This window comes from Astyanax mexicanus, chromosome 18, assembly GCF_023375975.1.
Source record: "Astyanax mexicanus isolate ESR-SI-001 chromosome 18, AstMex3_surface, whole genome shotgun sequence".
Taxonomy (NCBI): Eukaryota; Metazoa; Chordata; class Actinopteri; order Characiformes; family Acestrorhamphidae; genus Astyanax; species Astyanax mexicanus.
The window spans coordinates 1,706,340-1,733,936 of record NC_064425.1 but is presented as its reverse complement, the minus strand read 5'-3'; the positions used below and the strand labels follow the sequence as shown (position 1 = coordinate 1,733,936).

General features: G+C 38.6%; 1 protein-coding gene across 3 annotated transcripts in view; it reads left to right on the top strand.

Moving 5' to 3' along the window:
• grik4 (glutamate receptor, ionotropic, kainate 4) overlaps positions 1-27,597 on the top strand; it is a 1,128,391-nt gene that overhangs the window by 479,300 nt on the left and 621,494 nt on the right. For all 3 annotated transcript variants that reach the window (XR_007425334.1, XM_049467192.1, XM_049467193.1), the window contains one exon: positions 16,528-16,625. Coding sequence is in view for 2 of the 3 variants with exons in the window: in XM_049467192.1 (XP_049323149.1) it covers positions 16,528-16,625 (98 nt within the window). In the remaining variant the exon portion in view is untranslated. The remainder of the gene's footprint in view (positions 1-16,527; positions 16,626-27,597) is intronic.

Here is a 27,597-nt window from a genome sequence, read left to right as displayed (position 1 = left end):
TTTATAATCCAGTGCACCTTATGTATTAAAACAGACCAGAAAATAGACGATTATTGATAGTGCGCCTTATAGTGCCTAAAATATGGTTAATTGTAGCTGTCATTAATGCTTTTGTATGCATCATGAAGCCTTCTTAACAATGGCCTGCAGTCCTGTTTCTTAATTTAACCACATGGATGCAAATATGGCTCTTAAATCATTGAGCATCGCTAGTTTTTAGGCTTTCTACTCCGAGTTTAACATGCTCTTCACGACTGTCACTCAACCTGTTCCATCACTTAGAGGCTTTAACCCGCGTAATGCTTCTCTATAGATGTGGAAATCAGAGAAAGTAGGGGTAAACAAAGATAGAATGACTCACTCAGACAGAGACATCAAACCTGAAAGAAGCTCATTGGATTGAATGATCAGAGACAGCGGCGGAATCAGGACAGGAATGAGCTCTCATTTACAGCAATCAGAGCTGTTGAAGCTGATGGCGATTAAGAACCTGGAGCCTCCCCTGCCATTCATTCACTCTCTCTCTCCCTCTCTCTCTCAGCCTGAGAAAAAACAGCCTGTATATCTCTCTCTCTCTCTCAGCCTGAGAAAAAACAGCCTGTATCTCTCTCTCTCTCTCTCTCAGCCTGAGAAAAAACAGCCTGTATATCTCCCTCTCTCTCTCAGCCTGAGAAAAACTCGCCTGTATATCTCCCTCTCTCTCTCAGCCTGAGAAAAACTCGCCTGTATATCTCCCTCTCTCTCTTAGCCTGAGAAAAAACAGCCTGTATATCTCCCTCTCTCTCTCAGCCTGAGAAAAACTCGCCTGTATATCTCCCTCTCTCTCTTAGCCTGAGAAAAAACAGCCTGTATATCTCCCTATCTCTCTCAGCCTGAGAAAAAACAGCCTGTATATCTACCTCTCTCTCTCAGACTGAGAAAAATCTGCCTGTATATCTCCCTCTCTCTCTCAGCCTGAGAAAAAACAGCCTGTATATCTCCCTCTCTCTCTCAGCCTGAGGAAAAACTCGCCTGTATATCTCCCTCTCTCTCTCAGCCTGAGAAAAAACAGCCTGTATATCTCCCTCTCTCTCTCAGCCTGAGAAAAACTCGCCTGTATATCTCCCTCTCTCTCTTAGCCTGAGAAAAAACAGCCTGTATATCTCCCTCTCTCTCTCAGCCTGAGAAAAAACAGCCTGTATATCTCCCTCTTTCTCTCAGCCTGAGAAAAAACAGCCTGTATATCTCCCTATCTCTCTCAGCCTGAGAAAAAACAGCCTGTATATCTCCCTGTCTCTCAGCCTGAGAAAAAACAGCCTGTATATCTCCCTCTCTCTCTCAGCCTGAGAAAAACCCGCCTGTATATCTCCCTCTCTCTCTCAGCCTGAGAAAAAACAGCCTGTATATCTCCCTATCTCTCTCAGCCTGAGAAAAAACAGCCTGTATATCTCCCTCTCTCTCTCAGCCTGAGAAAAAACAGCCTGTATATCTCCCTCTCTCTCTCAGCCTGAGAAAAAACAGCCTGTATATCTCCCTATCTCTCTCAGCCTGAGAAAAAAACAGCCTGTATATCTCCCTATCTCTCTCAGCCTGAGAAAAAACAGCCTGTACATCTCCCTCTCTCTCTCAGCCTGAGAAAAACTCGCCTGTATATCTCCCTATCTCTCTCAGCCTGAGAAAAAACAGCCTGTATATCTCCCTCTCTCTCTCATCCTGAGAAAAAAACAGCCTGTATATCTCCCTCTCTTTCTCTCAGACTGAGAAAAATCTGCCTGTATATCTCCCTATCTCTCTCAGCCTGAGAAAAAACAGCCTGTATATCTCCCTATCTCTCTCCGACTGAGAAAAATCTGCCTGTATATCTCCCTCTCTCTCTCAGCCTGAGAAAAAACAGCCTGTATATCTCCCTCTCTCTCTCAGACTGAGAAAAATCTGCCTGTATATCTCCCTATCTCTCTCAGCCTGAGAAAAAAACAGCCTGTATATCTCCCTCTCTCTCAGCCTGAGAAAAAACAGCCTGTATATCTCCCTCTCTCTCTCAGCCTGAGAAAAAACAGCCTGTATATCTCCCTCTCTCTCTCAGCCTGAGAAAAAACAGCCTGTATATCTCCCTATCTCTCTCAGCCTGAGAAAAAACAGCCTGTATATCTCCCTATCTCTCTCAGCCTGAGAAAAAACAGCCTGTATATCTCCCTATCTCTCTCAGCCTGAGAAAAAACAGCCTGTATATCTCCCTCTCTCTCTCAGCCTGAGAAAAAACAGCCTGTATATCTCCCTATCTCTCTCAGCCTGAGAAAAAACAGCCTGTATATCTCCCTCTCTCTCTCAGCCTGAGAAAAATCTGCCTGTATATCTCCCTATCTCTCTCAGCCTGAGAAAAAACAGCCTGTATATCTCCCTATCTCTCTCAGCCTGAGAAAAAACAGCCTGTATATCTCCCTATCTCTCTCAGCCTGAGAAAAAACAGCCTGTATATCTCCCTCTCTCTCTCAGACTGAGAAAAATCTGCCTGTATATCTCCCTATCTCTCTCAGCCTGAGAAAAAACAGCCTGTATATCTCCCTATCTCTCTCAGCCTGAGAAAAAACAGCCTGTATATCTCCCTATCTCTCTCAGACTGAGAAAAATCTGCCTGTATATCTCCCTCTCTCTCTCAGCCTGAGAAAAAACTCACCTGTAGATTTCCCTCTCTCTCTCAGCCTGAGAAAAAACAGCCTGTGTATCTCCCTCTCTTTCTCAGCCTGAGAAAAATCTGCCTGTATATCTCCCTCTCTCTCTCAGCCTGAGAAAAAACAGCCTGTATATCTCCCTCTCTCTCAGCCTGAGAAAACACAGCCTGTATATCTCCCTCTCTCTCTCAACCTGAGAAAAAACTGCCTGTATATCTCCCTATCTCTCTCAGCCTGAGAAAAAACAGCCTGTATATCTCCCTCTCTCTCTCAGCCTGAGAAAAAACAGCCTGTATATCTCCCTATCTCTCTCAGCCTGAGAAAAAACAGCCTGTATATCTCCCTATCTCTCTCAGCCTGAGAAAAAACAGCCTGTATATCTCCCTATCTCTCTCAGCCTGAGAAAAAACAGCCTGTATATCTCCCTCTCTCTCTCAGCCTGAGAAACAGCCTGTATATCTCCCTATCTCTCTCAGCCTGAGAAAAAACAGCCTGTATATCTCCCTATCTCTCTCAGCCTGAGAAAAAACAGCCTGTATATCTCCCTCTCTCTCTCAGCCTGAGAAAAAACAGCCTGTATATCTCCCTCTCTCTCAGCCTGAGAAAACACAGCCTGTATATATCCCTCTCTCTCTCTCAACCTGAGAAAAGACAGCCTGTATATCTCCCTATCTCTCTCAGCCTGAGAAAAAACAGCCTGTATATCTCCCTATCTGTCTCAGCCTGAGAAAAAACAGCCTGTATATCTCCCTCTCTCTCTCAGCCTGAGAAAAATCTGCCTGTATATCTCCCTATCTCTCTCAGCCTGAGAAAAAACAGCCTGTATATCTCCCTATCTCTCTCAGCCTGAGAAAAAACAGCCTGTATATCTCCCTATCTCTCTCAGCCTGAGAAAAAACAGCCTGTATATCTCCCTCTCTCTCTCAGACTGAGAAAAATCTGCCTGTATATCTCCCTATCTCTCTCAGCCTGAGAAAAAACAGCCTGTATATCTCCCTATCTCTCTCAGCCTGAGAAAAAACAGCCTGTATATCTCCCTATCTCTCTCAGACTGAGAAAAATCTGCCTGTATATCTCCCTCTCTCTCTCAGCCTGAGAAAAAACTCACCTGTAGATTTCCCTCTCTCTCTCAGCCTGAGAAAAAACAGCCTGTGTATCTCCCTCTCTTTCTCAGCCTGAGAAAAATCTGCCTGTATATCTCCCTCTCTCTCTCAGCCTGAGAAAAAACAGCCTGTATATCTCCCTCTCTCTCAGCCTGAGAAAACACAGCCTGTATATCTCCCTCTCTCTCTCAACCTGAGAAAAAACTGCCTGTATATCTTTCTATCTCTCTCAGCCTGAGAAAAAACAGCCTGTATATCTCCCTATCTGTCTCAGCCTGAGAAAAAACAGCCTGTATATCTCCATCTCTCTCTCTCAGCCTGAGAAAAAACAGCCTGTATATCTCCCTATCTCTCTCAGCCTGAGAAAAATCTGCCTGTATATCTCCCTATCTCTCTCAGCCTGAGAAAAAACAGCCTGTATATCTCCCTATCTCTCTCAGACTGAGAAAAATCTGCCTGTATATCTCCCTCTCTCTCTCAGCCTGAGAAAAAAACAGCCTGTGTATCTCCCTCTCTTTCTCAGCCTGAGAAAACCCGGCCTGTATATCTCCCTCTCTCTCTGACTCTCTCTGTCTTTTAACTGGATCTCTTATTTCTCTTATGGTAATTAGGGTCTTAAATTGTCCTAAATTTACTGTAAATCTGCTGTAGGTATTACATTTTTTGGATGGTGCATTTAATGGCAGTGGGAAAAAAGTGGCCCGCCCGAAAACATCTAATCCAGGGAGAGAACTATCGTTAGCAGAGAGCTAGCTAAAATTAGCGGCAAGCTAGCTAGTTACCGAGGAGAGAACTAAGGTTAGTGGAGAGCTAGCTAACATTAGCGGTGAGCTAGCTAGTTACCGAGGAGAGAACTAAGGTTAGCGGAGAGCTAGCTAACATTCTTACATTAGCGGTGAGCTAGCTATGTTACTGAGGAGAGAACTAAGGTTAGCATAGAGCTAGCTAACATATTGGTCTTACCAGCGGGTTAGCTAAGCTACCCGGAAGAGAACTAAGATTAGCGGAGGTTTCCAATACAATAAATTATTTTCTCCCAAAAGAATTATAACTACATTTTTGGGTCTTAAATTATATTTATAAAGGTCTTTAAAAGCATTACATTTGACTTTTAAAATGTAGGTGCAAGAACCCTGTGTGTAGTTTAGCACTATAATGGTTTGGAGCAGCATAAACTGGAAAATACTTAAAAAATAAGTCAGGGGTGCCAATAATTGTGGCACATAAGATTTTAAGTAAATAAATTATTTTTTAATGTGGCATTTTTAAATGCACTTGAGGTAAAGGATGTCTTTTTCTCTCTTTTGCATTGTCCTATATTGCTTTAAAAATAATTTAAAGGTCTCAATCCATTGTTTTGTATTTTACTAGCTACTGCAGACAATGGAGGATGAGGAAGAGTTTCATGTGCAGCATCATAAACAATTCAGAAAGATCTACTGTATTTTACATAGAACAAGAAAAAATGGATTTTAGACCTTTAAAAAAAGCCTAAAATCATATATTAAAGAGATGTGCCAATAATCACGGCGGGCACTGTACATGGTGTAAATATAGCCTGTTTGCCCAGTGGCTGAACCTAGAAAATGCCTTTAGCAGTATTCCACACACGCTGGTACAGCCTGCACTGATGAAATCCCCATTAGAATTACAGGCTGCTGACTGTTACACTACTACACTTTTCTCTACTGAAGAAAGCGTGCACAAGATGGTGCGAGGTTCGGATAAATATAAGATACACCAGCACACCCCATTCCTGTGATATTGATTCTGTATGGTAATACTGTAATACTGTAAAACATACTGTATTATTTAGGACTATAAGGTGCACTTAAAATCCTTTAATTTTATTAAAAATAGACAGTGCACCTTATAATCTAGTAAATTAATATTCATGGCTCCGCCCACCTCGGCTCGGGACCGCCCAGAGACAGAGCTGAAGCCGGGCGGCGACGCCATCTCATCAGACAGGAGGAGCTAACAGCGCTAGAAACTGCATGCAGTTTATTCCTGTATTATTTGTGCGAATAACACATCAGTGTTTATATACTTTACCCAGTAATTCAGAGCTAAGAAACAAATGGTTAGAATTAGTCTATGGAGAAAAAACACCACCAGCCAAGTAGAATTGAGATAAGTAGGTGTTTGGATGTCTTGAACAATTCTGTTTACACTAGTTAAACGTGTATTTTTTACTTTCTGGACCTGGATTACCCGCCTCTGTGTGTAAGTAATTATAGGTTTAAATAGGATCTCCGGTGGATTTGGTGTTTTACAGAGACTCTAAGACTAGGTCAGTATAGGCTGAACTGCACTTAGCCGGGCATTATCACACATGTTGTAAATAAAACATATGACATTGCAAAGACTGTTATTGGTGTAAAAATGTTGTCTTGCTGCCTCCTGGTGTCGCAGTGCTGTTAGCCAATCAGAGGCGATATGTTTGCATGTATAAATATTTATGAGCAAGAGCTGAAATCCTATCGTTTTCCTCTGTACACTTCTCCACCGGACTAAAGCAGAGTTATACTGGATCACCGGAGCATACTAGAGATACTAGAGACACAAATAGACGTTTTAAAACGAATGAAAAAACGATGGAAAAAGAGCTTTAAGAAGCCAGAAAAGATTCTAGACACAGCTTTTGCCACTAACCTAAAGGACAAAGCATTCAATCAAACCACCTCAACCAAGATAGGAAGCTAAATTCACTAGGCTGGTATGATCTGCTAAGAAAATATAGGGCAAGAGAGGTCCGCCATGCCATTCTGCCCACTGTAAATCCTGTGGACACTTCCAGTAGACTCTACCAAGCGTCAATTTGGATTTCCTTTCAGAGGAAAGTCAGTATCTACCTCAGAAGATGTCTGGGTCTGCCCAGAAACCTGAACTACATCTCACTGGTAGTAAAACACAGCAACTGCCTCTAAAGCCGTTGAACTTGGAGTCTAAACTGACAAGAGCTTAAGAGGGTTTGCATCATAAAGAGTCAGCTGGAGTTGAGGTGAGGACAGGGAGGAGGAGGAGGAGGAGGAACTTTTCAGTGGATAGAAGTGAGGCTCTGTCACAACAGGCTGGCGGGAATGGTGACTCAGGGTACAGCATATCTCACACTGACACCACCAAAGGGAATGAGGAGTACTGCTTAGTCCAGGAGGGAAAAACAAAGATACGAGAGGAAGGATCTTGCAGGATGCGAGCAATGAAACTACAGAGCCCCAGGACAAGATACTACAATGCACTTAAGAGGAAGAGGACCTGGGATCACATTCCTATACAGTGTAGGCTGTATTTCCCAACATTTGAAACATTAAACGTTAAACGTCTCATTGCATCGTTTTTTTCATTCATTTTAAAATGTCTAGTTGTGTCTAGTATACCGGTGATCCAGTATAATGCTGATTTAGTCCGGTGGAGGAGTGGGCAGGGAAAAACAATAGGATTTTAGCTCTTGATTATGAATATTTAACAGCACTGCAACACCAGGAGTCAACAAGACAAACAGCAGTTAGAATCGTTTTAAAATAAATAAATTTTTACACTAATTAATAACAGTCTTTGCAATGTCATATGTTACTTTACAACATGTGTAATATAACCCTGCTAAGTGCAGTTTAGTTCAGCCACTGACCTAGTCTCAGAGTCTGTGTAAAACACCAAATCCACCGGAGATCCTATTTAAACCTATAGTTACTTAAACTCACAGAGGTGGGTAGTCTAGGTCCAGAAAGTAATAATCCACTTCAGGGTGGATTTGTACTTTTAACTAGTGTAAATAGTACTGTAACTGTTCTAAACATCTAAACACCTACCTATCTCAATTGTACTTGGCTGGTGGTGTTTTTCCTCCATAGACTAATTCTAACCATTTGTTTCTTAGCTCTGAATTACTGGGTAAAGTTTATAAACACTGATGTGTTATTCGCACAAATAACACAGGAATGAACTGCATGCTGTTTCTAGCGCTGTTAGCTCCTCCTATCTGACGAGACGGCGTCGCTGCCCGGCTTTAGCTCTGCTGTCTGTGGGTGGTCGCGAGTCAAGGTGGGCGGGGCCATGAATACAAATTCACGGGTTGATGTAGACATGGTGCTTTTCCTGATTGACTCGTTTGTGTTTTTCTGAATATTTTCTTTTACTAGTTGCTGCAGACAGTCAGGAAGAGGTCAGAGAGACCTGCTGTATTTCACAAACAATAAGAAAAAGTGGATTTTAGTGGAATGACACCTTTAACATATTCACAAAGTGAAGTTAATCATAGATTGCAAGAGATAAAATTCTACCAAGAGTGCACGCCCAATACCTGGAGGTTATTGCAGAAGCCATCAGCACATGCTAAGTATGCTAAATATTCCCATTATAGCAAGAGCACCATATTTAGCACATATTCTAGCTATGACTTTATCTATATCTATAAGCATTCTGAGCTCTGTAAAGCACGGGCAGCTACCTTTAGCAGCAGCTGAGATACTTACAGCAGCTTCATCACATCTACCAGTCCTGTTCTCTGAGTCTCTAAATCCACCAAGCAGGTTTTCCTACTGGAGCCAACAGTGCCTTTGGGAGAGTGTTTAGAAAAGGCCTTTGAAAGACAGCTTGCCGAGTCACTGCCAGCAGGGTAGCTCCACAGCTTTCATGCTCTCCAGTAGAGGTTAGAAGTCAGGGCTTTGCTGCCCAGTCTCTGTCCAGAACCTTTAAGCACTGGAACACATTTTAGAGAGCCTAAACTGGGCAGTGCTCACAGGAGAACTATGGAGAAGTCAACACATATCATACTAACAAAAGTAACGGTGGAAATCTCTAGTTCCAGGCCCTCATGGGGCTTCACTATAAGAAGAATCTGTGTTGAACGACACTGTGATGACTACAAGCCACACAGCAAAATTGGAAAACAAGAAATTACTTCCTTGCTTTCACTGAATAAAGAATGTAAAGTTTTTAAATGTTATTGTAATGTGTGACTTTCATGTCCAGGATTAAGCAATAAAACTGTTTTTACTAAATGAGGCTACATTCAGAGAGTTGAGCACAGTGGCGTCACCTGGCCTGGGCTTCCTGGGCTTCCGGGGCTACAGCCCCGAATGATTATCCAGGAGCCCCAAATCGTTTCACTCAGCTCAGCCATGTTTAGATAGCTAAACAGACATGTCTCCAAATCAAACCACACAGCTATATCGTTGCTGTCCAATGAAAAACAAGTATCTCCATTTTGGTCGATTTTTGGTTTACTACATAATATGAGCAGACAAATAGTTTCTTACACTGTGGCTTTTTTTGATGAACAGACCAATAGAAATAATCCAAAATGACCTGAAATAAAGTTGCTTTGAAAGTTTAGAAAGTTTTTTCTCTCTCCTGTAATGTTGCTGTTTTGGAGACACTTGTTTTTCATTAGACAACAATATATATATGTATATATATATATATATATATATATATATATATATATATATATATATAAATATATGTGTGTGGCTTGTAGCATCACAGTTTTGTTCAACCCAAATTCTTCTTATAGTGAAGGCCCATGTGGGCTGGAACTAGAGATTTCCACAGTTACTTTTGTAAGTATGATACGAATAAAAATACATTTTTCTCATATTATTTTGAAGTGCACTTCATGCTGAACTATATATATATATACATCTTAACATATGTAGTTTTATTTATACGTAAATTCTACTCTCCCTAAGATGTTTTTTTTTTGTAAACAAAAGGCATTATTTTCAAGTTTTCACTACACAACAAAAAGGTACCCATCCTTTACATTGAACAATTACATAAAAAACGACGCTATGACATGAATAAACATAAAATGATCACATTACGCAAAAGCTTTAAAGTTGGTAAAGGAAAAAAATGCAGGTAAATTTATTTCCTTTTTAATTTCCTTAAATAATCCCTTTATTAATTTAAATTATTTAAATTATTTTTAATAATAACACAATACTTACTACTGGCCCCTGTTCATTTATGTCCTGAGATGGTTTCATCAAGAGGAATGGCCATCAGTACATTTTATTTGTTACAGCCCTTCATCAGCCAGCTCACTTTATCATCCCAGAACAGCTGAAAATACCTGTTACTTTTCCCACCTTTTACACTAAATTAATCTGAGCAGTTGATCTGCCCTGCTGCTGTTTAACTCTTAAGTTTTTCTTCGTAAGGAAGACTATCAAATGGATTTTTACACTAAAAGATCGCTGATTCGCTCATTTCGCTGTCAATCAAAAAGGGACTCCGCCTCAGACAGATCATCCAATCATCACGCAGAAGCTGAGCATCCGGGCCGGCCGAGGCCAGCCCACTGCCCCATAGACCCCCAGAGACGCTGAGCGTCCGATGGGCGGGACAAAGCCCAGCATTTATCCAATGACTCGTCTGGTTTGGCCGCACGCTTTGCTCCGCTATTGAAGTCTGTGCGCTGTTTAAAGCAGCGCTGTGAAGCTGCGGGAATGAGTGAGAGGAAAGCCGCGGCGTTACCAGTGATAAGAAGCTGATTCTGAACTAAGTTCAGCGCGTTTTTTACATTTTAGGGGAAGCTGAGCTTCCCTTGCAGTCTTAGAGCAATCGCCACTGATATATATATATATATTTCAAAATAATATGAGAAAAATGTATTTATGTATGTATTATCATTATTGTTGTTATTGTTTATTTTAAGTGTCTAAGCTGTTGACTGAAGCGAGTCCTCATGCCGGTGTGATTTTACTGAGGATGCTGGTAGGTTATCTCTGATAAGTGAGATGAGTAACTCAGGCCTGTTTGAAGCCATCAAACGCAAAACAAAAGTGACATATCTGCGAGTGTGTAGTGTATAATTGCAGCAGCGTCTGCTGAGTGGAAGTGATTTGAGAGGACATCCTGCTGACTGAACCGAGCCACACACACACACACACACACCAAACACATGCTCACAGAAACACTAGCCTGCCAACACAAGAGCCGGTAGCTAATGATTGACCTGTAGTTGACAGGTTATCTAATTACGCTGCTGTAGATATGCTGCAAATATGTGTTACGCTGATGCGATATTCACTGCAGGTGTGCTTAAGACTCTTTTTACACCTGGTGATGTTTGAGTATCAGAGATATATTCTGATTGGGAGAGATTATGCAGGTGTAAATGTATGATAAAAACCTTCAAATCAGGTGCAAACTTGATTTATAATGCATTTAAAAACGTACCACGGAAAATATTTTACTTTTTAAAATCAGTTTCACACTTGGATTTTAGTTTGCAGGTATAAATGCATAGTGAAAACATTTAAAATATATTCAGTCTTGATTATATTAAAGGAAAACTCTCTCCTACAGCTATCTGAGATCCAGTAATTTTGTGCTTTTTGCCCAGCGCCCCGTAAAATAAATCACTTTTTACACCGTTATCCAGCTTAAAGTAGCTCCACACTTCTTTGCTAGAATCCGGAGAGTCCTGACATTTAAAACGAGGCATTAATAACTTAAAAAGTGCAGAAGAAGCTCATTAAAAAACACAGTTTACATCCTATAATACTACTAGCTTCAGCTCCGAGTGCCGCCATCACTGTACTGAAAATGACAGAGACATATATATATATATATATGCATAGACTTCGCATAGCTTAGTAGCCGGCGCTAGGAGGCAGGGTATGTGAAGTCTATATATATATATATACAGTGCCCTCCATAATTATTGGCACCCCTGGTTAAGATGTGTTCTTTAGCTTCTCATAAATTGAGTTTTGTTCAAAATAATATAGGACCACGATGGAAAAAAGAGTAAAATGCAACCTTTAACTCAAGTGAATTTATTCAGTAGGAAAAAAATCCCACATTAAGAAATAATTATTTAACATCAAATCATGTGTGCCACAATTATTAGCACCCCTGATGTTAATACTTTGTACAACCCCCTTTTGCCAACAAAACAGCACCTAATCTTCTCCTGTAATGTTTCACAAGATGGGAGAATACAGAAAGAGGGATCTTTGACCATTCCTCTTTGCACATTCTCTCTAAATCATCCAACGACCTGGGTCCTCTCCTCTGCACTCTCCTCTTCAGCTCACCCCACAGGTTTTCAATGGGGTTGAGGTCTGGGGACTGAGATGGCCATGGGAGGAGCTTGATTCTGTGTGCGGTGAACCATTTCTGTGTAGATTTGGCCACATGTTTAGGGTCATTATCTTGCTGAAAGACCCAGTGACGACCCATCTTCAGCTTTCGGGCAGAAGCCACCAGATTTAGTTTTAAAATGTCCTGGTATTTTAGAGCATTCATGATGCCATGCACCCTAACAAGGTTCCCAGGGCCTTTAGAAGAGAAACAGGCCCACAGCATCACTGATCCCCCGCCGTATTTCACAGTGGGCATGAGGTGCTTTTCTGCATACTCAGCTCTTGTGTTACGCCAGACCCACTTAGAGCATTTGTTGCCAAAAAGCTCTATCTTTGTTTCATCTGACCAAAGCACACGGTCCCAGTTGAAGTCCCAGTACCGCTTAGCAAACTCCAAACGTTTGCGTTTATGATTGTGAGTGAGAAATGGTTTCTTCCATGCATGCCTCCTAAACAGCTTGTTGGCATGTAGATAGCGCCTGATGGTTGTTTTGGAGACTTTGTGACCCCAAGAAGCTACCATTTGTTGCAATTCTGTAACAGTGAGCTTTGGAGAACTTTTTATTTCTCTTATCATCCTCCTCACTGTGCGTGGTGGCAAAATAAACTTGCGTCCTCGTCCAGGCTTGTTTACCACTGTTCCAGTTGTTTTAAACTTCTTAATAATTCCTCTGACAGTAGATATGGACAGGTGTAGGCGGGTAGCGATTTTCTTGTAGCCATTGCCTGACTTGTGAAGGTCAACACACATCTGCCTCACTTGAATGGTATGTTCCTTTGTCTTTCCCATGTTGAAGATAAATGGCCTCTGTGTCACGTCATATTTATACCCCAGGGAAACAGGAAGTTGTGAATTACTAATTAAATGTTCCTACATACTCTGATCAACTTCGTAAACTACTGTAGAAGTGACAGAAATACTTTTATTAAATTTATTTCCTAAGAATTGTTAGGGGTGCCAATAATTGTGGAACAGGTGATTTTATGAAGAATAATTATTTCTTAGTCAGGGATTTTATTTCCCCCTTAAAATTTACTTGAGTTAAAGGTTGGACTTTACTCTTTTTTCCATCGTGGTCCTATATTATTTTGAACAAAACTCAATTTATGAGAAGCTAAAGAACACATCTTAACCAGGGGTGCCAATAATTATGGAGGGCACTGTATATATATATATATATATATATATATCATTATCAGTATGATCAGTATGATGGTGGCGTCTGGAATTACAAAGAAGTGTTAAAAACGATGAGTTTCTTTGATTTTACCAAATTGAAAAGCTCTGGAATATAATCAAGAGGAAGATGGATGATCACAAACCATCAAACCAGGAGTAAAGCAGCATAAAGTTATCCAAAAGCAGTGTGTAAGACTGGTGGAGGAGAACATGATGCCAAGATGCATGAAAAAAACTGTGATTAAAACCAACCAGGGTTATTCCACCAAATATTGATTATTTCTGAACTCTTAAAACTTTATGAATATGAACTTGTTTTCTTTGCATTATTTGAGGTCTGAAAGTTCTGCATCTTTTTTAGTTATTTCAGTCATTTCTCATGTTCTGTAAATAAATGCTCTAAATGAGAATATTTTTATTTGGAATTTGGGAGAAATGTTGTCTGTAGTTTATAGAATAAAACAACAATGTTCATTTTACTCAAACATAAACCTATAAATAGCACTTTATGTTATGTGAATATGTTCTTTAAAAGGTCCGTAAACATCATATTTGCAAAATAATAGCATTATATAATATTATATTGCTTTTTTGGGGAACAAAAGCCTGTGATCTCTATAAAATCCTGTCCTGGTTTGTGTTGCCAGCGTTCTTGTGAAGTGTGTGAAAAGCACATGTGAGTTTAAACACATGGTTATTGGAGTGTGAAGGGTGTGTGTGTGTGTGTGTGTGTGTAAATGGGGTGCTGAATGGAGCTGCTGTGACAGTGTGAAGTTGTGAGGTCTTGCTCAGTGGAGTCTCGCTGCTGTACACTGAGATAAGGCCATGGTGTGTGTGTGTGTGTGTGTGTGTGTGTGTCTGTGTGTGTCCAGCTGAGTGTTTGGTAATACTGGGAGCTCTGATAAACCAATAGGAGAGAGGATAGAGGATGGTACTCTTTCATCTCTGATTAAAGGATTATTTATTAATCATTTGATTTTGATTCACTGCTCCTCTAATTTCCTGTCTTACACTGTGTGAATTCATACTGTGCTCTGCTGCCTGCACTCTTTCAACTTCTCTCTATCTCTCTTTCTCTCTCTCCCTCGGTTGCTCAGTTAAATGCTGAGTATTAAATCTAGTTTTCTCAGCTTTTATATGACACATTCTATTGTTTTTATCTTGTTACCCTATTTTGTATTATCATTTATTGTCTTTTGCCTTGCCCATTCTATTGATTATTCATTGTGACCTGTTGCCAACTGTTTTTGTATGTTTGGACGTCTCTTTTTACTGACCTTACCTGTCCCTCACACCTCTTATAAGCCTAGGCCTGTTCTGTAATAAACTCATTTAACACATTTTTATCTGCGAGTGCTTACTTTTTTCTATTTATGCCTTAAACTTTCTTAAACCTTTTCTATCACTTTATTTATATTTGTCTCTCTAATATTTCTTTATATAATTTGTTTCTGTTTTTCTTTAAAACTTTTTCAATCTCTTTCTCTCATATTCTCTCTCTATTTAATTTGTTAATCCCTTTTTTCAGTCCTGATGTTGTCAGTCTGCCTGCTCTTGACTCTGAAGTGTGTTATAAAGACTCAATTTCCCAGCATGCACCTGCACTGGACTACCCTGACTCCACTGATCACATGATGCTACAGCATTCTCACTCTCCGAGTTACTAATTGTTTCCACCTAGCTCTCCCTAGTATATATATATATATACGTATATATATATATATATATATATATATATATATTTTTTTTTTTTTTTTTTTTGGACCTTTTACCTTCTCCCTTGTTTTGTTGGATTTACCATATATGACTATACTTCTTGGTATGTTGTTTATATATTTGCTGCCATTCTGTTACTGACCTTGCCTGTCCCTCACTATTCTTATAATCCTAGTCCATTTTGTAATAAATTCTGTAATTTTTATATACAAGTGTATCCATGGTCTGACCTGTGGTCAAGCCTGTCTGGCTTTTTTCTATTTCTGTTTTAAACTTTCTTAAACATCTTCTATCACTTTATTTCTATTTCTCTCTCTCTCTCATATTTTCTAAATCATTTGTGTCTGTTTCTCTTAAAAACTTTTTCAATCTTACCTTTTTTTCTTTTTCTATGTTTCTACCTTCTTATGTTCATTTTTCTTTTACTATTTTTCTTTTTCCTTGTGTTTTTCTATTTTTCTCCCACTTTCTCTCTCACTCCCTTTTTCAATTTCTCTTTTGTTTCCCTTTCTACTCCTTCCATCACTCTTTTTTCACATTCTTTCTTTGTCTCCATATATTTTCTCCAGCCCGCTCTCTCTCACTCTCTCACACTCATTCTCTCTCTACCCTTCTGTATGAGTTTAATTAGAAAGGGGGATTATTAGCCCACCTGAAATGACATTCAGTTCCAGTGCTGGGAACTTTAGGATACACTTTTTTCACAAACCAGTTTCCACAAATGTGGTGTGTGTGTTTGAGTGTGTGTGTGTGTGTGTGTGTGTGTGTGTGTGCCGGTGAGACAGCAGTCTAATAAATGTGTCTACACTGATGTTTTGCGATGCTGTGAAAAATCTGCTTTGTCTATATTTGGAATCATTTGTCTGTATTTTTATTTTCCTGGCTGTGTTGTATGCATCTGATTTTATTTTATTTTTTATTTCATAAAAAGCTATGGCGTGATAAAATCACAATACAGCAAAGTTGACTGGAAGTGTTACAAAAGCCCCAACATCAGACACTTTTAAATCAACTTTTTAATCCAGTTTAAAACCTTGTTCTTGAATTGTACTTAACTTTTGTCTTTTTATATTTTTATTAGACTTTTATTGTATTTCTTTTACATCTTTTTTTAATTTGACTTCTTTTTGTATTTTCTAAAGTGTATTTATTTTCTTTTGATTTATTGTCTTTTCTTAATTTGATGAAGACAATAAGTAAATAATAATAAATTGTTTAATAAAAGGCTGTTTTATTGGCATAAAACGTAGGAAATCTCTATATTTTACACATATGTTTTTAGGAATAATGTTGAGGTCACTGTGACATTCAGTTTTATAATCTTCCTCTAAATGTCCCTTTACTTTGACTTATATAATATACAATACTTATATAATACTAATAAAACACATTCAGGGCATGTGTCTTTCTGATATAATTACTGTGTTAAAAGACCTGAAAAAGAGGCACTGACAAAAAAAAAATGAAGACAAAGCACACCAAAACAGCCTAGAGTTCAAAAGGTTAAAGCATGAATTTGGATTTTAATGGGCGCTATGTATGAAAGGTGCTATATAAATAACATACTGTATGTAGTAATATCAGCCCTAAAACTCAATAAAAACTTAATACAGTATATTGTGTAGATAAAACATGCACGGCTGGTGATTCAGTATCAGAAAATAAAGCGTGGTTCTGTGCCATCTTCTCTGATGAAGATCTGGGCTGGTGTAGCTGCTGGCAGATTGTGGAGTCTGTGCTGAAGTGTGTGACTGTTGCTCTTTCTGCTGCTTTGCTGACAGTGTGCCAGATCATGTCTAAGGGGGTGGTGGCGGTCCTCGGCCCTTCTGCCAGCCCGGCGTCCAACTCCATCATCAGCAATATCTGTGGAGAGAAAGAGGTGAGTCCTCTTCTTCTTCTTCTCTCTCTCTCTCTCTCTCTCTCTCTCTCTCTTCCTCTATTGTGGCGCTGTAGCCCAGAACACATTACCCAACAATCATTCCTCTCATTACCGTCATTACCACACAGCACCAAGCTGCAGCCTCCAGCCTTCCAAACTCACAAATCTGGGACAGGCAGCGAAGCGGCATGCATAAACTATAATAGCCATCTGATACATGTAAGATTGATGCGAGGATGATACTTGATGTCTGAATTTTTCTGTCTTTCTGTGCTTAGATGTCTTTCTTTAGGCCTCGAAAGGCCCATCTGATTAAAATCTAACTTGAAATTATTTGAATTCACTGCAGGAGGCAGGAGGTTTTGCTGGAAATGGTGATTTGCTATAAAATAATAAAATGTATTATTATTTCATAAATACAGATCTGGAAAATAAATAAAAGTCCACTTAAAAAATTGGTTTAAAAATGAGCAGTGTGTAAGACTGGTGGAGGAGAACATGATGCCAAGATGCATGATGAAAAAAAACAGGGTTATTCCACCAAATATTGATTTCTGAACTCTTAAAACTTTATGAATATGAACTTGTTTTGAAAACTTGTCTGAAAGCTAAATCAGAGAAACTGATTAAAAAAACTGAAGTATGTCACTAATAGCATACTTTTTATTATTGTTTTATGCAGAAACTATAATTCCCATACATGTGTTTTTCTTTCTGTTCCTCAAATTCCTGTATAATTGTGCATTTACTCTATATGCATTAATATTGTACTTTTGCACTGTTGCAAACAGCTAGTGTAAAAATGCACATGCTGTATCAACTTTAGTTTAATACATGAATTGGGCTGCAACGGTTAGTCTCTGTAAAACGCCAAATCCACCGGAGATCCTATGTAAACCTATATTTACTTACACACAGAGGTGGGTAGTCCACAAGATGGATTTTTACTTTAACTAGTGTAAACAGGTACTGTTCTAAACATAAACCTACCCATCTCAATTGTAATTGGCTGGTGGTGTTTTTCCTCCATAGACTAATTCTAACCATTTGTTTCTTAGCTCTGAATTACTGGGTAAAGTATATAAACACTGATGTGTTATTCGCACAAATAACACAGGAATGAACTGCATGCTGTTCCTAGCGCTGTTAGTTATCTCCTATCTGACGAGACGGCGTCACTGCCCGGCTTCAGCTCTGCCTGTGGGCGGTCCCAAGCCGAGGTGGGCGGGGTTATGAATACTAATTGACGGGTTGATGTAGACACGGTGCTTTTCCTGATCGACTCGTTTTTCTGAATATTTTCTTTTACTAGCTGCTGCAGACAATGAGGAAGAGTTTCATCTGCAGCATCATACACAACTCAGAGAGACCTGCTGTATTTCACAAACAACAAGATACAAAACATTTTCCAGGAAAATAACTTGTAGACTATTTAGTTTTCAAGAACCTAATTTTTATATCTGACATTAACAAGAGTCTTAGAAAAAATATTTGTAATTGAGCATAAAAATGGGGTTTCAGACTTGGTAGAAAATATAGAATTATATAGAACTCATTATTCTAAAGAACAGCCAACATAACAAAGGTTTTGTATTATGAAAAAGAACTGTTTAACCATACTAATAAATATTTGAGTATTTAAATTTGCCATGATACTTTTTCTTAGCATTCCTTAATATTAAAGAACCCCCTTAAGGTGTTCTTTTTTTTAGAGTGTATGAATAGTATTTAGGTGTAGGATTACGGATTATCCATACAATTGATATTTTAAGCCATTAAATCCATTTTATCCAGCTATTTTAATGTGAAGAGCAGAAATGGCGTCACAGAATATGGTTTGGGATTGTATTTTGTATAGTAATGAAGATAAAAACATCTGACAGCAATTTTTATTAATGCTAGTTTGTGCCCCCATTAAAACAATTTAATGAGAAATCCTCAATTTTTATTCATATGATTCTTTTTTACAGTTTTTCTCAGGGCAGCAGAGAGGAAGAAATGAAATTGAGAATATTAGACAAGCACATTAATTGGGTTTAACTCATTGAATTATGGGCTTATTTTTTTGAGTTTTAATTTTAAGGGCTATTATTCACTATAAATGATTCAGAGGCTGCTATAATTTATTCTGATAGAAATAAAAAATTATAACTGCCATGAAATAGCATGTTATAATGTGCAACTTGTGTGATTTAAGTATGGGCCCACACGCAGGCTTTCAGTGGGTTAAATAAATAGTAATAATTTGTGTGCAGCAGTTGATATAAAGGTATTGACCCTTACCCAGTTACACATCTGTAATTACCCGAGAGAATACACAGCCAGGCTCTCCAGATACACTCGTGTATTCACATGAATCAAAGCTGAAGTTGATGCATATGTATTTTGTGTCTAAACTGAAAGCAGAAGCATTTCTGAGTGGAGAAGAATATTGTGTTTAATGGTAACAGTGTGCTGAACCACCATCCCTGATAATCCTGATACAGTATATTCATTCTAAAAACTGGGGTGTTGGGTCGTTGCTTTTCGCAGGAGTTCTTCTTCTGGCCACGTCACGCATCTGTACGTACTTACGTCACACGAACAGCCTCTAAAAGAGGATCCGGCTCAGTTTAACTGAACGTGAGCGGCTGGTGGAGCAATGGAGATTTCAGAAGAGGAAACTCAGAGCTCAGTAGCTCCTTTACTCACAGTAAAACCAAAGAAACGAAGGAATGAAGTTTCTGACTAAGCTCTCTCTCTCTCTCTCTCTCTCTCTGACTGAACATAACCTGGAATCGGATTCATCCTCTCCGAAAGGAGACCGCATCACACCCGCCCAGTTTAAAATGATTCTTTCGCATACTCGGTGCAATTACCAATTGCCGCATTCTCACCAGAGAGGGAACTAAATCCTGCAAATCACAAAACGTACAGACATCAGCTTTAATGTGTGAACAGAATTTGCAATAGAATTTTTTGCTTACTTTAACAACCCATGCTTTGGGTCATTGTCTTGTTGTATTACCCAGCGTCTCTTCAATTCAAGGTCATAAAGTAATGCTGCTCTTGCATTCTCTGCTGTAAAATTTGATGATTTGATAAGCCTTTAAAATTAGCATACATTTAAAGAAGATATGAGATAAGATACAAAAAAATGATAAAAAATATATACAATATATACTATAGAAATAATAAAAAAGTAACAAACTCTTAAGACTATGTATTTAAAGACTAAGTACTTACAGACTATGTATTTACAAATAATTGCACACTGTCTCTTAGTTGTAATGGAGAATTATTTTACTTTATGTTACGTTGAGTGTGTGTTTATGAAGACGGCTGTGTACTGTATATATGAAGCAGCCTGTCGCTGAAACCCCCGTACCATGATGCTCCCTCCACCATGCTTCACAGTTGGGAAAGTTGTTATTTTTTTGGTATTGCTGTAAAGCGTCTCCCCCATGTTTTTTAAATCTCTTTAATGCCACTGTTACAAATGAATGGCTAATCTGTAGCTGTCTCAATCCCGCTGTCTCTTTTCTGTATATATATTGAAAGACGTCTGTCTCTCGGTTAAAGAGACAGCGCTTGCTGCTTTGAACAGTGTCTCTGTGCAGAACCGTGTCTCTGTGTTACTGTATATTTGCGAGGTGTCAGTAAACACACTGCATTCACCCTAATTAGTCCTCAATTATGCATGCGCTTTCTCCTGTATTGTTCTGGGTGATATCTCTCGCGCCGGCCTCGCTCTCGAAAGCAGAGCTCCACTCCTCTCACTCTGCCAGAGAATACATTACCCGGCTGATGAATAATGCGCCTTCAAACAAGTTTACTCCTCGCGCCGCACTGACCGAGCATCAGTCCTTAATGTCCTCATAATTCATAATCAACTACCGCTTGCCTTGCAAAGTGGACATCGGGCATAAATATTCATGGCCACGTTCTACAAATGACTGCTGGGGTCACGGATCAAGCTGGGACTGATACCGGCTTTAATGTTTACATCAGCTATAACACCCTGTCATGAATATTTATCCTGATGGAAATGTTCTGCTTGTTTTTACCTACCTGGCCAAACTCGCCCCAGTGCTGAATAAGGGGCTATAATGGGTGGGTCGTTATGAGGAGTGATGCATGTGTGTGTGTGTCTTTACTTTACAAATCACTAATAAGTGGGTAATAATATGGTAATATTAAAGGAGAACTCTGGTGTTAAATCAAAAACCAAGACTTTTGTTGTAGTAAAACATGATACGAAGTTCTTACCTTTTAAAACAAGCCATTAATAACTTAAAAAGTGCAGAAGAAGCTTATTAAAAACCACTGTTTACATCCCATAACGCTACTAGCTTCAGCTCCGAGCGCCGTCATCACTGTACTGATAATGACATAGACATATATATACATAGACTATGCATAGCTTGTCTCCTGGTGCCAGCTGCTACACTATGCAGAGTCTATGTATATATATATATATATATATATATATATATATGTCTATGACATTATCAGTACAAAGATGGCGGCGCTCGGAGCTGAAGCTAGCCTTATGGGATGTGAAGTGGGTAATAATATGGTAAAATTAAAGGAGAACTCTGGTGTAAAAGGTATTTTTGTTGTAGTAAAACATGATAAAAAGTTCTTTTCTTTGATGAATAGCACACCTCCGTTCCCCCACAGCGTTCAGAGATCCAGAAATTTTAACAGTTTATCCAACAAATACCCTTCAGACTGGGTGATACGGGGCATAATTTACCCTGATAAATCACTTTTTACACCGTTATCCAGCTCAAAGTAGCTCCACACCTCCTTACTAGAATCCAGAGAGCTCTGATATTTAAAAAGAGGCATTAATAACTTAAAAAGTGCAGAAGAAGCTTATTAAAAAACACTGTTTACATCCTATAACACTACTAGCTTCAGCTCCGAGCACCGCCATCACTGTACTGATAATGACATAGACATATATATACATAGAATCTGCATAGCTTGTCTCCTGGTGCCAGCTGCTACGCTATGCGGAGTCTATGTATATATATGTCTATGACATTACCAGTACAAAGATGGCGGTGCCCGGAGCTGAAGCTAGCCTTATGGGATGTGAAGTGGGTAATAATATGGTAATATTAAAGGAGAACTCCGGTGTAAAAGGTATTTTTGTTGTAGTAAAACATGATAAAAAGTTCTTATCTTTGATGAATAGCACACCTCCGCTCTCCCACAGTGTTCAGAGATCCAGAAATTTTAACAGTTTATCCAACAAATACCCTTCAGACTGGGTGATACGAGGCATAATTTACCCTGATAAATCACTTTTTACACCGTTATCCAGCTCAAAGTAGCTCCACACCTCCTTACTAGAATCTGGAGAGCCCTGACATTTAAAACGAGGCATTAATAACTTAAAAAGTGCAGAAAAAGCTTATTAAGAAACATGTTTTTGCAGCTCCGAGCGCCACCATCACTGTACTGATAATGACATAGACATATATATACATAGACTCCGCATAGCCTGTTTCCTGGTGCCAGCTGCTATGCTATGCGGAGTCTATGTATATACAGTATATGTCTATGATATTATCAGTACAATGATGGCGGCGCTCGGAGCTGAAGCTAGCGCTATGGGATATAAACAGGGTTTTTTAATAAGCTTCTTCTGCACTTTTTAAGTTATTAATGCCTCGTTTTAAATGTCAAAGCTCTCCAGGTTCTAGCAATGAGGAGAAGAGTGGGTGCACAGTACAGTGGGTACAGCCAGTTTTGTAGCAGAAAATCATAATTGTGTATAAAATGGTTATTTCTGAACAAAACACCTTTTTTAAATGCCACAAGAAGTATGAAAAGTGTGAAAATGTTCACAAATGGCATGTTCACCTGCTGTAAATTGCCTTGTGTTTACTGAGACGTTACAGGGAAATATTATAACAATTACAGCTTCTCCCGTTCACGATCAGAGATTACTGTGTTTTACCGTCTGCATGAATAGTGGTGCTACTGTGCGTTTCCCTCATTTGTATGCACCATTAGTTATTTATAAACCGAAGCGAGACAGTAAATGTCCTGTTAAGAAACCGATGTGGATTTAATGATCTGTAGTATAGTGTTTTCTAACATGTCTTGATATGCGTACACACACTCAGCTTATTAACTCTGCTTATTACTGTATTAAAGCTTGTTCTGATCTGTTTGGATTGTTGGACTGTTAGCATTTGGTTTTGTATGTATTTGATTTCATGATAAGATCTTGTAAAAATTGGAAGATGGAAAAAGAAACTTGAAATATGCATATTTTTTAAGCACAATTTACTAACTATTGCAACAAAAATAATTTATTTAATGGCAAAATTAAACACTTGGCCAAATACTGAAAACTAAACACTGAAAGGCAGCTAGAAAACAAGCAATTAACTGGGCAAGGCAAACAAGGTAAACGATAATACAGAAACGGGTCAAACACAAAAAGCCAATAAACAAGGAGAAACGAGTCATAGAACCTAAAGTCAATACACTGCAACAAACAGAGCAAACTGAGTGGTATTTATACTTATAGTCAGAGGTGCAAGCAATTAAAAGCTAGGTGAACTGGAACGCCCTAGTGTCACATGATCCGATGAATCATTGTAGTCCTAAGTGAGAAGTAAGTAATGCTGGGAAATTCCCAAAGCATATTACTGGAAGCATTTCAGTTTTTATTTTTAAGAAATATCAGCATTTGATTATTAAAATTAATTTATATTAATGGTGTCAATCACTTAAAAATGAATTAAAACCATGATTTTTTTTTTATATGCTGGAATTTCCCAGTATTGTTGCGAGAGGACAGTAATAATAGTGTTGAGAGCGAGAAAGAAAGAGAGAGAGTACGAGCACCTAACTCTGCGTTCACACTGAAAAAGCAACAGGCGACCATCCATTTCCTATGGCAGCGCAGCGACTTGAATTACCTGCTTTTCTGTGTACCCTCTCTGCTCGTATGCACCAGCGTGCACTCTCCAATGCACTTACTGATTAAAATATAAATATTTTTCCTAGAGAGAGAGAAAGAGAGAGAGAAAATGAGAGAAAGAGAGAGTGAGAGAGTAAGGGGAAAATGAAAAAGGAAAGACGCCACTAGGGGTGTAAAGGTACGTGTCGCTTTCCAGTGTGAATGCAGGGCTAGGCGCTCGTACAAGCGCCTAACCCTGCATTCACACTGGAAAGCCTTTTTCATCTTCCCCTTCACTGTGTCCATCCATAACTAATGTAGTGAGTACAGAGCTTCCCTTGTGCTACAGCCAGCTCTGTAGATGGAGGACAATATGAAAATACAGCCCTCTACAGCAGCAGTGTCTAAACCATTACCTGGCCTCCATCTCTCACCTGAAGTGCTTGTAGAGGCTTTTACCTGCATGCAGTGCAGAGCAGTTTTATCCCATCTGTCCCTGAAGAAGAAGAGAACCATACAGCGCTCAGTGATCAGTGTGTGCTGCTTTAATGCTCTGGTTATTGTCTGCAGTGCTTAAGGAGTAAGCAGTCGTTTTCTTAGCCGCAGATAACGTACATTACTGCTGAACATTTTCTTTGTCACAGCCAATCACGGGTCATTGCTCCGGGTACGCAACGTGAAATATCATTTGCCTAAGAGAAGAGCTCCTATAGCCTAAGATGCTACACCGCTAAAGCTACGAGCGCTGATAACAGAACCGCTAGACGTTAGGATTATAATTTAATTCATAGGACCTCCTGGTGTGAGCGGTTTCTACTGCATTTAATTTATTACATTATAAAGACCTAATGAGAGAACCGCAATAGCATCCATTCATCCTGCGGGTTTCATCTCACTACTGTCCATTTGTGCTTCTCCTCTTTACGTCTACTCCATTTACGTCTCTAACCACTGTACATAATGATAAATAGTGTTGTAGTTTAGCTATACAGCTCTGTAAAAAAATAAGAGAGACATTAAAAATGATGAGTTTCCTTGATATTAACAAATATAAAACCTCTGGAATATAATCAAGAGGAAGATGGATGATCACAAACCATCAAACCACCAAACTGAACTGCTTGAATTTTACCCAAAAGCAGTGTGTAAGACTGGTGGAGGAGAACATGATGCCAAGATGCATTAAACATGTGATTATTTCACCAAATATTGTCTAATTCTTTGCATTATTTGAGGTCTGAATACGCCTGTCACAATAATTGCATTACTGACTTATTGATTTATAATCATACAATAAAGGGACACTACTTACTACAATAATATTTGATAACTGTTATGTTGTCTATTGTGTTTATTTGAATGTTTGTTCACATCTATAACAGTGAACAGTATTTTAGCCCGTCAAAATGACCAATGCTTCTTTCAATAACTGCAACTCCATACACAGTGTAGACTGCAGCAGGTAAAGAAAAAGGGTATAAATTTCCCAAACAATTATTAATATTTAATTCATTGTTTTTGTTGTATTTAAAAGGGTATAGTTGCTTTGTCATGCTGGACCATTATCATTAAGTCAATGACATTTAAATGGTCCTAAAATGACAATAATATTGTTTATTGCAATAATAATTTCTGGGGTAATATATCATCCACTAAAAAATGCTCTAAATGAGAATATTTTTATTTGGAATTTGGGAGAAATGTTGTCTGTAGTTTATAGAATAAAACAACAATGTTCATTTTACTCAAACATAAACCTATAAATAGCAAAATCAGAGAAACTGATTCAGAAACTGAAGTGATCTCTTCATTTTTTCAGTCTTGACTGATCATTTTAAGTAGTACAGTAGTAGTAACTATTAACTATTTCCTCTATTTTTTAGAAGAATACTAAATATATACTTCAGTCCCGCGAGGTGTGATGGTGCTCTGTTAGGTTAAATGCTGTTAAATGTTAATTCACTCTAAGATCTTAAGATCTTAAGCTCCTAGAGTTCATCTTCAAACAAAATCAAACTCTTAAATGTTAGATTCTAGCAACACCCCCAAGCGCTTTTGCTTCAGTATGGCTTTACTCAGTCTTGACATTCTCTTAAGCAGCTCCTTAAGGCTTTATCTGGGATACTTTTTTAAAACACTTGAAGAAGTTCTACAAATGCAGATTTTTGGATATGTTTGAATATTTAGGTTTGAGGATTCAATGCAGTGCAGACAATCTAAGAATTGCTCTATTATCAATCCATTTAAAGACTCCACTTCCCATGATACACCAGCACCCAACTCTCCAGACATGCCGGAACACGTGACTTATCTATGTTCCAATTCACCCTCCTACTAATTACACACACCTGGACTCACCACTATAAATATCATTCACATTCACCCACCCATGTCTCGGTATTGAACCTGAATCTCGCATACACTGCAAAAAAAACTAAATCTTAGCAAGTAAAATTATCTAATTTTATAGCAGTAAATCTTTTTTTTTTCTCTGATAAGAATAGTTGACTTATAAGCAATGTGTAAGTGTAACATTGTTTCACTTATTTTATGAATAATGATCTTATTCAGTCTTACTTAGAATTTTCACCTTATTTAAAGTTTTTTTTAACTTAAAATAAGCACAAAAAGTCACTCTGTAAAGCCAGTAAAGTTACTCTGACTCTTGTGTACAAATTAAGGCCAGAAAATAAGGAATTTTTGTTTGTTTTAAGTCTTCCTTCACTAATTTCATCACATTGCGATTGCTTATTTCAAGAAATCTTACTAAGAAATATTTGCTCATCCCATTGGCAGATTTATTTGCTTAATTTAAGCATTTATGTCTCAATTTACATATATTTTGTCTAGTTTTTGCCAATGGATTTTTTTGCAGTATAGCTCTTCTACCCTGCGTTTATTTAGTATTTTCGGACCTTTTGTTGCCGACCCTCTTGCCCCATTGACCAATTTTTTCCTATCCCTTTATTTTTTAACTTTTTCCAGAACTGACCTGTTTTGTTATTTGACCATCCTTTTTCCTTTCTCTCTGGACTACCTGTGCATGATCTCCTGCCTGAATCACTCAGGAATGTTGTTTGTTGTTTTGTCACACTTCTCTCAGTCGTCCAAGCTGATTTCGGGACTACATTTCCCAGAATGCCCCTTAAACCCAACATCCTTACATCATCCTACATGACACTCGCTTGGTCTCAGTCACCTGACTATAGATTGTTTTCATCTGCTTCTCTGTCTATTTATACCCTCTCCTTTGTTCAGTTCATTGACAAGTTTGGCTAGCCACCTAGCACTACTAGCATTCCTGTCACTCTAGTTTGATTTTTCGTGTATAGATAGATAGATAGACACTTTATTGATCCCAAAGAAAATTTAGGCATCCCGCAGCAATAGCACAATACAATAAGAAATATATTCAAAATAAATTAAACACAGAAGAATAGAAAATGTATAAGGATATAAAATACTTTCTATACAAGGTAAAGAACTATCTGTCATATTTGTGAATTAGTGCAGTAGATGTTGCTAACATCCAATAAATATTTAACAGAGCAAAGTGCATGGTGCAATGGCATTGGTTATAAAAGTGACTGATGTGTTATATTAGTATTAATATGTATATATAACAAATACAGTGCTGTAAAGTGAATATGTGAATATGTGAATACCCAATCATGGGTTAATGTACTTGAATGTAAGTGAGGTTGGAGAAGTGTTAGTGCCTAGCCCTTCTTAGCTAAGTAGTCCGGTCTTGCATCTTTTTGCATGTACCTGTTTAGCATTTGTCCTAGTCTTGTAATAAAAGCCTTTGTCCTTTTTAAAATCTGCATATGTCTGAATTCTGTCCAATCTGGACAGCTTTTGAAGACTAGAGGAACTGCTTGCTAATCACTGACATATTTCAAGGAACGATGCCATAGGAAAAGCACAATTTATGGTGTATATCATGAAGTTGAAGGTCCCTTTGGGGACCTTAAATAAATTCACACTGCATTGTCCTTGTGAAGGAAGCAGGTGGATTGGGTTCTGCATGGATTAGAGGACTCTCTAGGACTCAGAAAAGTTCTG